Source organism: Bacillus rossius, chromosome 16 (assembly GCF_032445375.1).
Source record: "Bacillus rossius redtenbacheri isolate Brsri chromosome 16, Brsri_v3, whole genome shotgun sequence".
Taxonomy (NCBI): domain Eukaryota; kingdom Metazoa; phylum Arthropoda; class Insecta; order Phasmatodea; family Bacillidae; genus Bacillus; species Bacillus rossius.
The window spans coordinates 23,198,290-23,211,741 of NC_086343.1; the positions used below are offsets into that span (position 1 = coordinate 23,198,290).

Below are 13,452 nucleotides of genomic sequence, written 5' to 3' on the forward strand. Positions count from 1 at the left end.
TGAACTTGAATCCCAAAAAGTTCCTTGAATCTACCTGGGAATATCAGTTTTTTTTAAGTAATGTGCCAGATGCGAATTTTCTCAAATCCGAATCCCAAAGAGTACCGTGAATCCACCTGAGGATTCCAGGTTTTTTTTTAGTGATGTGCCAAATCCAAATATTCTCAAATCCGAATCCCAAAGACTACCGTGAATCTACCTGAGATTTTCAGTTTTTTTTAGTGATGTGCCAAATCCAAATATTCTCAAATCCGAATCCCAAAGAGTACCGTGAATCTACCTGAGATTTTCAGTTTTTTTTAGTGTTGTGCCAAATCCAAATTTTCTCAAATCCGAATCCCAAAGAGTACCTTGAATCTACCTGAGAATTCCAGTTTTTTTTTAGTGATGTGCCAAATCCAAATATTCTCAAATCTGAATCCCAAAGAGTACCGTGAATCTACCTGAGATTTTCAGTTTTTTTTAGTGATGTGCCAAATCCAAATTTTCTCAAATCCGAATCCCAAAGAGTACCGTGAATCTACCTGAGAATTCCAGTTTTTTTTTTTTTTTTAGTGATGTGCCAAATCCAAATATTCTCAAATCCGAATCCCAAAGAGTACCGTGAATCTACCTGAGAAATCAATTTTTTTTAGTGATGTGCCAAATCCAAATTTTCTCAGATCCGAATCTTGTAACTCGAATACCAAAGAGTACCTCGAATGTACCTCTCGAATCCAAATATAGGTCTCAAGTATCAAAAATTAAATAATGCCCAAGAAATAAATAAAGGATTATTTTACTAAACTAGGTTCCTGAATCAATATAAATTGTCATTTTATTTGCATTATTACATGTTTAATTACAATATCTTTGGGAATGGTAACAGAATAGGCATGATGAAAAAATTGAGCTAGTAAACTTCAGAGCTTATCAGTGTTAAATTTTTTAATTTACTTTATTTCCTCTAATATGTTTCTTTAAAATTTTTTTCCTCGAGTACTGAATCCTTTGAATATACTAAGTTTTTGATATTTTTTGAAGGTGAGAGGATTTTATTGGCCCATCCTTTTTTTAAAATCTAATTAAAATAATACAGTTTTCAAAATATTTTTGAATATGTAAATAAATCTTAAATAGCATGAGAAAATATTTTAAGAAGATCGTAGATGATTGTTGGAATTGGGAGGTTTAAAGTTAAAAATTACAGTTTTAAATTTTGATTGATACTTGTTGAATGGACAATGAACGATCCGCAAGCATTTTTAGCCTGCCAAGACCTGGGGTGTGTGTCATGTAATTGTGTCTCGAACTGACAGTTGTCAGAAGGAGTTCCTATGGTTTGCACTCCTTTCTGTCACCCTTATTCTGTCAGTAGTGCATGTAAAAAAAAACTAAAACAACCTGTGTCCGCTTTGCGAGTGACAGTTGGGAAAAGGTTAACGCTGATACTTCCTTTTCAGAACTATCAAATTTAAGAAAGACAACATGCTAGACTGGGCAGCCCAACTGCTAAATATAATGCTCTCATTTCCTTGTATTTATGTTCTTTTGTTAACCAAAAATGGCAAAAAAAAAAAAAAATTAAGAAAAAAGGAAGGGCAATGTTTGTTGTCAGTTTTTTTTTACCCAAAGTTATAATTTTGCATAAGAGTCACACAAAATTTTTTTTTAAACTAAAAATTGGCATAAAATGTGTGACCTATACACGGGTAAATACATTATAATTTTTTTACAATCTGTTTAGTTCATACTTATTGGTACAAAATTATATATTTTTTTTTTGTGATTTAATTTTAGTTTTATCAAATATCTAATTGTTTTCATATTTGAGCTAAATTTTGGTGCTTAATGGTGTATTAACTTACATTACGGTATTATATGATGTATTGAAATGCTTTGCGGTGTTATTTTGGTTTTTATCACAATTCACCGTATAATCTTGCCCCACGTTATAGTGTAATCTGTACCATTAAGGAAAACCCAAAATGTTTACTTCTTGCATTTTCACAGATACAAGAATCTTCGGTCAGACTTGAAGCTCTTGTCTTTTTGCAGCACTTAGCAGCGACTGAAATGTCAGTAATGATTGTCGAACGTTGGCGTTGTGTGGCAGGGCGAGTCGACCAACCGGACGGCGGCGGTGGTGATCTGCGGGGACCACGGCATGAAGGACTCGGGGAGCCACGGAGGAGCCTCGCCGGCCGAGGTGCTGGTCCCGATCGTCACGCTGGGCCTCGGCTGCCCGGGCAGCAGGTGAGACGCGTCCCCGCCCTGACCCGCTCTGTTTGGTTTCCTTGTTTCCCACCGAATCCAGATCTTCACGGAGAAATATTTTTCCGCCCCTGCCGAAACCGTGAGTTTCAATGAGCTGTTACCGCAAGCAGGACGGCGGAGCCGGTGGGGCAGATAGACCTGGCGCCCACCCTGTCGGTGCTGCTCGGCCTGCCGATACCCGCGGGCAGCCTCGGCAAGCTGGTCCCGGGGCTGCTGAGGGGCCTGCCGCCGTCGAGGCAGCTGCACGCGCTCCTCTACAACGCCCGGGGCCTGGCGGCCAAGTTCCGGGGCCACGTCGCGGCGCACAGCACGCACGGTGAGAGCGTCGCCTTCCTCGTTCCTCCCCGTCGCACCCGGGCTTGTTGAGAGGCCACTCCAGTGTTTCAGGAGCACTACGCAACCCGCGTTAACCTCATAACATTCAATGCTGTTTTCATTTTGCTTATAACTAATTAACTAACATAGATTTTTAAATGATGCTTGCTTGATGTGTAAGACAACGATGCTCTTATCAAAGCCCCTTTCTTCAAAAAACGTGCATAAATTGTTGTTCGAACCTAGACAATACACTTATGCATATTAGTAAAGATTAGAATAAAACCATAATTTATGCACGTTTTTTGAAGAAAGGGGCTTTGATAAGAGCATCGTTGTCTTACATATCAAGCAAGCATCATTTCTAAATCTATATTAGTTAATTAGTTATAATCAAAATGAAAACAGCATTGAATCTTGTGAGGTTATCACGGGTTGCGTAGTGCCCCTGAAACACTGGAGTGGCCTCTCAAGACGTTTCTGCTCTGTGCACGGAAAAAAAAAATTCTCTAAGTTTTTCAAAATATTCATTTGGAAACCAGTTGCCAAGAAATAAGTTTGTAATACTACAAGAAATATATTGTAACTTTGTACAACACACGCTCTATGGTTATTTTTGCACGTATGAAATACGTTATTAGAGATAATACTGAGTATTTATTACGAAAATTGCCACTAAATTATAAATTTTAATTGATGTTTCATTCAAGCATAATTTTTTTTTTTCAAACCATGGAAAAGATAATTGATTATTTAGTAATTGGACTTAATTTTGGTTTATTGCGTGTTCTAATGTGTGCAGTTAATACTGGAAAGCTACTCAGGGAACGGTTTCCAAATAGTAACTTTAACTATTGGAAGTACTGAGACAACACAAAAAAAATAAGTGCTTGGGTAAGAATTCAAAACCTAGTACCTAATACTGCGAACACTAGTTTGTTGTGATACAGTTGTTTTGATGTGAGCAGGGGCGCAACAACTAAATTTCCAAAGGGGGCGGCAATATACCTTTTTATAAAGAATCATTGATCCCCCCTATTGAAGGGGGGGGGGTCCGGGGGTCCTCCCCCGGGAAAATTTGTTTTTCAAGGTGGAAAATGGTGCTATTTAAGCAGTTTTAGGTATTATCTAAAAATTGATTACACAGCACTTTCTTTTCCCCCGTTTGCCTCCACTTCAAGGTTTCAGAGGGGGGACAAAATACCCTTGCCCCCCCTGTTGTTGCGCCCCTGGATGTGAGTGCACACATTTACAAACATCTCCAATTTACATGAGTACTTCTGCTTCATTTATAAAAAAAAAAAAAAAAAAACTGGCCGGGTGCTCCCAGCGTCGTTACAGCGGAATGTAACCGTGTAACGCAGAAGGCTGGATGGCGTTCGAGGACGCGGTGCGGCTGCACTCTGAGTGGCTGGCGGCTGGGGGGCGCTCCGACGGGGCTCTGTTCCGCAGGGCCCTCGGCCTGTACTCCATCGCCGCGGAGGAAATGAGCGCCGTCCTGGCAGGCTCGCTGGTGGAGTTTGACGAGTGCGCGCTGGCGGTCGCCTCCGCCTTGCTTGCCCAGGTGATGCAACCACTGGGTGTCTGCTGCACATGGAAGTCACAAAAAATTTGTTGTCCACATTCCGGAAATTCAGGGAAGTTGGGAAAGTCAGGGAATTTTACTTTATGGCATCTGCCGTAGTCTACCTTCAAGCCGATTTGCGTGATTGTGATTGTGTCATTTGAATTTCACAATGTTGTGGTAGAAGTTCGTTTGTCTTCATCTCTTTCAGAAAATTTGAAAATATATAAATTATTTTTAAAAAATTAGTCAATGAAATTCGTAAGTTTGGTTCATGTAAAGTCATGGAACTCAAAGAAATATTTGTACGGATTTTTGTGGATACCCTGAAAAGTGAGGTTACTGAATGGTCTCGAAAGTCATGGAAAAGTTCTTAAATAAGCAGCAATGATTTTGGGGAGTCACGAAAATTTTATTTCCAGCAGTTTTTTTGTTAAGTTTTCATTTTGTTTGTTGATGCCTAACCCCATTTATTATTATTATTATTATTATTATTATTATTATTATTTTAAACTTTAAGATATAATGTCTCATTGACTACGAACAAGATAGAGCAGGAATGTCAGGGGAGGTTTCAGCCGATGTATGATTTGGAACCAAACAAGTTTTGCGTGGAGTGGTTTTGGGAAGTCGTGTATAACCTATACCAGGGTCCTCTCGACTGTATGGAATAAAATCCTTCTCGTATAAAACCAAATCTGTTTATGTGAAAAGTGTTTGTGACGCCACGCGTTGCAGGTGTGCCTGCTGCTGTTGTTCGCCGGCCCCGTGCCGTGCCCTGGCAGGGGCGAGTGCCTGCTGTCAGCGCTGCTCCTGGCGGGGAACGCCCTGCTCTGCGCGGCCGGCCGGTGTCGCAGCGTCCTCTGTGCCGCGGCCTCCTCCCTGCCCGGCGCGCTGGTCGCGGGAGCCGCCTTCTTCCTGCTGGCCTGCAACTCCGTGCGGCTGCTGAGGCACTCGCGCTTCAGAATGGTTGGTGGGAACAAAATTTTTAAACTCTTGCAGAAAATCCTCATTTAAGGCTGCAAAATAATTCACTCAGCTTATGTGGATGTCCAAAAAATGTCTTATGCAAATCATGTTTATTTTTACTGTTCATTGCGTTGGGGCTAGAGACATTAGATTTCGGGAAAAGTAATTTTGGGTTAATTTTCATGTAATTTACCGGACAATTTTCCGAGTTTCACTTTTACAGGAACAAAAAAGTTAAATTTTATCAACATTGTTAATTTAAAAAAAAAAATCAAATAAAGCATGCATTCAGTCTTTACAATGTAATGGCTGACTTAACATTTGATGTTTGGGTATGATGCATACCGCCTTCTACCAAACGATAAGAACAACAAATTTTTGTTTCAACCGTACCTACCAATCTGCAGAAAATAAATTATTGTATAACTTTAATCAACCTATATTGCAAATTATGAAAATCTATGTTGGTATTAGCAAAAGAAAAAATTTTTTGAAAAAATATCTAGTAATTTTTCCAAACTGAAAAATTTTTCCACTCGCATCTCTAATTGGGGCTATTATATCTTCTAGGCATACATTTGTTTTTACATACACTTAGTGAGCATCTAACCTAGGATCATAATTTTTTTTTCAATTTTAAGGAGAGTTATCAAAGTTAGAGAAGTAAATCAAAAATTCAATTTATTTTTCAATTATGGAACATTAAAAAGTTAACAATTTTTTTGTCACTAGTGGCTGTAAAAGAATAACTCATGGACTGGGGTAATCCCCTCAGGAGCTGCCGAGGGGCGCCGCGCCGCGCTTCCTGGCGGCGGGCACCGCGCTGCACACGGCCAGCCTCGCGGCCACCAGCTTCGTGGAGGAGGAGCACCAGACGTGGTACCTCCTCTGGCCGACGCTCGTGCTGCTGGCGTCCCCGCGCGCCCCGCTCGCGGCCTCGCTCGCCGCCCTGGCCTCGCACCGGGCCCTGCGCGCGCTCAACCAGACCGGCGACAAGTGGTCCGCCCTGCCGGACCTCCACGACTGGCTGTCGCTGCCCGGCCGCGAGCGCTACCTCCTGGCCGTGTTCGTGGCAGGCATGTGTGCCTCTTCATGTACCATGGTTCAGTAAAACCTCCTTAAGAGGCCACTCCAGTGTTTCAGGGGCACTACACAACCCGCGTTAACATCATAAGATTCAATGTTATTTTCATTTTGCTTATAACTTATTAACTAATATAGATTTCGAAATGATGCTTGCTTGATATGTAAGACAACGATGCTCTTATCAAAGCCCCTTTCTTCAAAAACGTGCATAAATTATGGTTAAAACCTAGACAATACACTTATGCATATTAGTAAAGATTAGTATAAAACCATAATTTATGCACGTTTTTGAAGAAAGGGGCTTTGATAAGAGCATCGTTGTCTTACATATCAACCAAGAATCATTTCGAAATCTATATTAGTTAATTAGTTATAAGCAAAATGAAAATAGCATTGAATCTTATGAGGTTAACGCGGGTTGCGTAGTGCCCCTGAAACACTGGAGTGGCCTCTTAAGGGGCCGGTCTAGTCAAGAGTGTTTTTGTGTTAGTGAGGCCGGACAATAGGTGCGATGCTCACTGGTGCTTCTAGCACGGTATCACCTCTATCCAAGCACGAGACTTTGGACAATGTGAAGTCTTCGGTTCGTGCATAGGAGATTTGAGCGATAGCCATAAAAATACAAGGCTTATAAAAGAAGATAAGATAAAGACTGTAATGCAAGTTCCTTGAGTAGGAATTCGTACTGGATGTTTCATTTCTAAAAGTTATTATGAAAACATGCATTTTAGTAATTTTCACTTTTATATATCATGCAAGGTGTGTCCGGAAAGTAAGTATGCTTACAAAGGTGACAAACTTCTATGCAGAGGGGTTAGATAAACAAGTAGATCATTGCAAAAAATGCTTGGAATTCAATGGCAACTATATGAAAATGTGATGTAGATATGTATGTAGTAAACTAAAACTTTCAATAAAACCTTTTTTTTTTCATGAGTTTATTTTTTTTTAATGACCAAATGGTACTTACTTTTCGTACACGCCTCGCAGTTTAAAAACAAAATACGGAAATAGAACTACTCATTTGCCCTCAGTGTATTCTTAAATGCTTTCAGCAAACAGACCTCATTCGGATATCTTGAGCAGGTTTCAAGTCACATGATTTCTTCTTCTGAAGCTCTGCACACTGTGTGTGTGTGTGTGTGTGTCTGTGTCTGTGTTTGTGTGTGTGAGGGGAGGCGAGCGGTTAGGTGGAGCGCTTTAGAAGATCCCACTTAACAAGCGTTTCTGGTTAGTTGTATTAGATTGTTTTGCATTTTCTCTCTAAAGCACATATGTTTTGACCCTTCTAAAAAGGCTACATTTTGTAGTCCCTTCAGAAAATTCATAACAAGGTTGTTTTAATTTTTAATACAAGTAACCAAAATTTAATTAACTATTGTTTAACTTTACAGGAGAGTAACTATACTCTTCTTTAATGATATTGTGTTTTCCATTAACCTCCATATGTGTGTTGGCTGGAAAAAAATTAATTTATGATTGATTTCTTCCAAGTGGGGAACCTTTTCTAACAGACATAACTACATAACATTGTAACTGGACTAATATTTATCTGGTTGAACTAAAAGTTAGGCACTTTTAACTTTTACTAAATTCTTTAGAAAAAAAAATTAGTCAGTTACTTTTTATGGTTTGGTAGCAAACAAATATCTTGAACATAATCTGCAATAACATAAAAATCAGAAAGGTTCTTTTGGCTCTGAGGTACATACATAATGTGAATAATTCTTGTAACAACCATAATGTATCTGTTTAGTTTTTAAGAGAATGAAAGCTTATTTTGAAAGGTTTTACCGACTCATTTTGTCAAGGTTTTTTTTTCTCCCACAGGTTTGCTGGGCTTGCTGTGCTGCTGTTGGTTCCTCATGCCGTCCAAAGACACGAGAGCGCTGTCCTTCGTTGCGGTATTAAGTGTGTTCTGCTACCGCGCTGCAGTTGGCAACATTAGCATTTCCTTCTATCCTCAGTCAAGGTGAAAGAACGTTCGATCTTTGCTTTGCCTTTCTTTCTGGGGGTATCGAGACATTGGCCACGCCAGCCAGCTCCAATTAAATGTGGCTTGGGCCTGGACTTTTAGTTTTCTCCTGTTTTCACTAAAGTAATTTTTTTTATCGTTGAAACTGTTGAATGTTGATGCCTTTTGTGTATGAAATTAATAAATATAACGTAGATAGTTTTTTTTACATGGGTTCTTAATAATTTAGATTAAAAAAATTTGTTGTCTGAAAAGTCGGTTTACGGACGATAGTTTAACGTGGCAACGTCATAACAAAACATTGATGAAATGATTGCATACTTTTATTGAATAAAATTGAATCATTTTTATTGAATTACCACTATTTTGTATGGATACAAAGAAGGAGTGAAATGAAATCTACAATTTAATTGATAAATTTACTTTTATTTGCACTCATTAATTCAAATATGTTTATTACTTTAACGAACAGATTATTTTAACTATAACTTTTATACATGTTTGCTATTTAACTTCTTCCAATCTGTGTTATTCTGTTAAGGATAGGACGACGATAGGAAAAGTAGGAAACGAATGGGTGTGTTTCAAGTTTAATGTGCCTTGAAAAAGTCAAATCGATGGTTGTTCCAATCGTGTGGAAGAGAGATAGATGCGGCACAAGCGTACAGTGAGCGTAACGGGACACCGCGTAACGGGACAATGTGTGTTACGAGACACTTTTTCCTGCGTGCAGCCGGCGTTCATTGATTTATTAGACGTCAGGTCAAAAACAAAACAGGGGTAAAGTGTCAACAGATCTTCCACACAGACATAACGTGTCTGCAGTGGCGGCACAACCATGTCTGCAGCCAAGAGTCACATTGCCCACCCCTCCCAGAACTAAGGTGACAACCTTTGCAAATTCAAATTACCAGACACTGGTCCCAATATGTTGCCGCCCTAGGTGGTCGCCTGACCCGGGTTTGCCTGGGTTTCTGCAGCTATAATTCTCTGACTTGCTGTCAGCGCGGCTGAATATGCACCCGGCCGTGCTCAAGTTCACAGTATCCACATGTCACGAAAGTCACACGGAAAAATAAAGTAAACTGGAGGACTGGTTATGAAATTAACGAAAGTGCTAAGGGTTCGTATGCCGCCTTAATATCCGTAAAAAGTCCTTAATTTGTCATTAAATAAGGCCCCTTACAAGTCCTTGCATTTCATTAAGAACCCTTCAGACTCTTTAAGAAAGAGTGATTGGAAGTAATGTATAAATTCGGGAATTTTAATGTTCTTTTGTTTCTGAGTTGGCAACAAACAATATTTGCGCACGCACAGTACAATTCGCGAATATCGGGCCACGTGATTAGAAGTTGTATATAAAAAATATTTTGAATTGATTTTGTGTATTTTGTATCTCACTTTTAAACTAGAAATTTGTAATTTTACTGCCTTACTTTGAACTTTTAAAGTTCAGAGGTTTCCAGATATAATTCTGACAGTAGGGGTTTATCTGTAAGAATTGAACTAACCAACAAAATTATATTTTGTACATGAACTATACAACATTGTTCATTTTTGAGTGATTTTGTGAAGTACAAATAGTTTTTTTTTTTTTACTACCCAAGTGGGTACGAACCATGGTGTTGGACTTAATGAAACTTTTGTGTCCAGCAACCTTTTTGCGATTTTGCATTTCGTTTTTTCGACACCTCACTTTAGTTTATAGTTCCACATTAAATACAAATATTCAGGGACTGTCCACTTGGAAAGTAGGTACGTTTGCGCAAATGATATGTCTGCAGATATACAGTAAGAGTCCCGCTGATTCAGGCATGATGGGACCAGACTCTGCCCAGAACCACTGGAATTTCAGATTGGAATAAAATGTGCTTGCGAGTGACACGTAATACAAGTTTCGGACGGGTGAAACTACGAATGGTACGTGAAAACAAAAAATATCCGGCCGTGAACAGACTCACAATTGACACGTAGGGGAGTATCAACTGACAACTGAAACGGAAGGAAACGAAATGAAATGGAATAGACTTTCTGGAAAAAATCTGTATAGAGAGAGAGTCGTTTCCCGGGGAAAAAAAAAGGTTTGCGCGCGTTGTCCTTCCTTTTTTCTGCACTTTCTCTCAACGTAGCCGACTGAGGACGTCCTGGTTCCTGGAGTGCTGACCGCAGGAAGGGGAACCACACATAACTTAGAAAGTCACAACTTAGAACTGTCATAACTTAGAAAACGTGGAAAAATCCACGTAACTTAGAAACACACAACTTATAAACACAACGCAGAACCACACAACTTAGAACAGTCATAACGTAGAAAGTCACAACTTAGAACTATCATAACTTAGAAACACACAACTTAGAACTGTCATAACTTAGAAAAACCTAACTTAGAAACATGCAACGCAGAAACCACACAATTTGGAAACGTCATAACGTAGAAAGTCATAACTTAGAACCATCATAACTTAAAAAATTCTAAGTTATGTGTTTCTAAGTTATGTGTTTCTAAGCTGTGTGTTTCTAAGTTGTGTGTTTCTAAGTTATGACAGCACCCCCGCAGGAAGGTAGTCGGGACGCGTCGTGCGTGTGTCGCAGGGGCGTGGTGGAGGCGCGAGTGTTCTGGGGCGCGCTGTGCGCCCTGCTGGCGTCCGGCGCCTATAGGGGCCGGGCTGGGGCTGGCCACCTGGCGGGCTGCTGGGCCCTGGCGTCCGCGCTCCTCCACCGGCCGCACAACGCCGTGCTGGTCCCAGCGCTCGTCCTGTTCAGCAGCCACGCCCACCACGCGCTCTGGCGCGACCCCCCGCGCTGGGCCTCCGTCGCCCACGTCTGGCTGGGCCAGCTCTTCTACTTCTACCAGGTGACAACGGAGCCTCCCCCGGCCTCCCCGTGCACACATTTCATGGGTGTGCCGAAACCAAAATAAATTACTCCAGACTTATTTCAATCAGGGGCGTAGCTAGGGGAGGGGTTTTAGGGGTTCAAACCCCCCCCCCCCCCCCTCATAGCTACAAATCTTCACACTCAAACAAATTTCAATATTAAAATTAATACAATTTTTACCATTACAATATTTAAATTTAAGAACAGAAAACTGCTAAAATAGCACTATTTCACAACTTAAAATCCAAATTTTTCTCCGGGGGGGGGGGGGGGAGGGGGCATGCTTCTTAACACACCCCCCAATACACAAATCCTGGCTACACCACTGATTTCAATACTTTTCATATTTTTAACACCATACCAAAAATATCATATGGATTCCTAGCTGATTCAGTATTATTTGTTGTTCACTCAGTATTAAGTCAATGTATCCACCAGTTCCTACAAACTTGTATACATTGTCTGCCTTAAAATTGTTGTACTAGAGCCATAATTACAATAGCCCAACGCCTAGTCGTGTCTAGTCACACTTTTGCCCGTAAGAACATTTTCCCAAATCAACGCTGCCAACCCCTGTTTTCTGCCTGAGATTTATCTCAATGTTGTGTGCTGTGTGTGTCGTTTTTCTGTGCGTACTGTAATCTTGGATTGAATCATTTGTACGTAAGTTTACAGCCGCAACGTTACTATGCAAATTTTAAATACCAAACTGTTGAATGTAAGTGAAGGAAAAACAAACTCTACAGGCTTGTATTGTAATAATAATTGACTGGCGCATAGACCAGCCCTTCCTATAAAGTGTTCCGCGGGACCCTGGGGTCCCGTGACAGGGTTGCAGGGGTTCCGAGAGTCAGGACATATGTCGTGTAAAGCAGGCGGCCGACGGACATTTAAACGTAATTTTAAGGCTATTATATATCAAATTATGAAAATATTTCTTCATCGCATTAGATATGTGCATTGAAGGCTTTTAATTCGAAATTATAGTTTATTTTCTGTTTGAACATTACAACATGCAAACAGTTAGGTACCAGAGATCTTAAACAATACGGTATAAATAAAATAAAGTTGGTTTGAATGTTCACAATTATCGTCAAATAACTTCCTTTGAAGGAGTTGGGTTTCCTGGCCGAAAAAAAAAAATTGGGAATTGCTGGCCTAGACCGTAGATGTGATCCATCCATCTTTCCATCAAATGTATGAGCTTGTTAAATGTTCGACAAACTGATGGACAGAATATTTTTTAGGGCCACCTGATTGGCTGCAGGACGGACGGAGGCGATGATGGTCCATTGTAGCTGTGGCTCGATTTGAAAAATTCTTAACTGGTCAGTATTGAAGAAAAAAAAAAATTGATTCCACTTGAGAGGTATTTGTGCACGAGGTTTGTGCAAAATGTTTCAGGGTAACTCCAACAGTTTCGCGAGCATAGACGTGGCGGCGGGCTACGTCGGCCTGCAGGACTACCACCCTTACTTGGTCGGAGCGCTCCTGGTGAGCCACACGTACTCCGCTCCCGTGCTCTCGTACCTCCTGCTCCTCAGCGGCCTGGACAGGAGGCACCACGCCAGTGACCTCACCAGGTGCAGCAGACGTTTCACTTCAGTTCGATTACGTTTCACTCCATCCCCGGTTCTTTGGCCGAGGCTGGGCACGTGTCTCGCACCTTGAAGATGGGCTGCTTTCCTTCTCTCCTCCAACACGTGCAGACAGTGGCCGGATTATCCAAGTGTAAACCTTGGCGTCTCGTGTGATCAAGTAGAAGAGAAAATAGTAAAGTAACGGTGAGGTGCAGATTATTTGTATAACACTAGCACATGCACGAAAAATGTCAGGACACAAAAAAAAAAAAACACACACAAAAATAAATTTTAAAAATCTCATACTTTCTACTCATTGTGCATATGTGTGAGGTGTAGGGTGTAGAAAGCGTAGAAATGCTTTACTCTCTCCCGGTAATCTTTGAATTTTTGTTCGGGAGAATATTTCTTTCCTCATCTTGCCTGAACGATAGAATGCCACCATGGTTAGTGAAGTTTGATAACTTATATTTCTTTGTCTAGCTTGAAACTATGTTTATGTAGCATTAACACTATGTACATGATTTTTTGGAGTTTCTTTGCAAAGGTGGAGTTAAAAAAAATAGGCCTGTGTTAATATTTTAAATTTCAAATATTAAAATTAATAATTTATTTTTTGTATTAATTTCATTTTGAAATTATGAACTTTCTCTTTGGAATAACGACTATTTAATTGTATTCTGAGTGTAATGAAACTGCTGTATATCTACGTTCAGGTTAAAGGACCACTGTTGTGCTTAATAATTGTGAACATACCCAGTATAAATATAATAATGGGTTGTATAATAGCTAACTATACTTTATTTTAACATGTCCACACCACAATGAAC

The 13,452-nt window shown here is 40.3% G+C and overlaps 1 protein-coding gene across 6 annotated transcripts in view; it reads left to right on the top strand.

Moving 5' to 3' along the window:
• LOC134540013 (GPI ethanolamine phosphate transferase 2) overlaps window positions 1-13,452 on the top strand; it is a 28,497-nt gene that overhangs the window by 11,720 nt on the left and 3,325 nt on the right. For 2 of the 6 annotated variants that reach the window (XM_063382440.1, XM_063382438.1), the window contains 8 exons: window positions 2,096-2,235; window positions 2,364-2,572; window positions 3,936-4,135; window positions 4,874-5,104; window positions 5,880-6,180; window positions 8,021-8,162; window positions 10,758-11,019; window positions 12,447-12,625. In XM_063382440.1, coding sequence (XP_063238510.1) covers window positions 2,096-2,235; window positions 2,364-2,572; window positions 3,936-4,135; window positions 4,874-5,104; window positions 5,880-6,180; window positions 8,021-8,162; window positions 10,758-11,019; window positions 12,447-12,625 — 1,664 coding nt within the window. Of the gene's footprint in view, window positions 1-2,095; window positions 2,236-2,363; window positions 2,573-3,935; window positions 4,136-4,873; window positions 5,105-5,879; window positions 6,181-8,020; window positions 8,163-10,757; window positions 11,020-12,289; window positions 12,371-12,446; window positions 12,626-13,452 lie in introns of those variants that run through there. The other 4 variants (XM_063382441.1, XM_063382439.1, XM_063382442.1 and 1 more) reach the window with 4 other exon arrangements.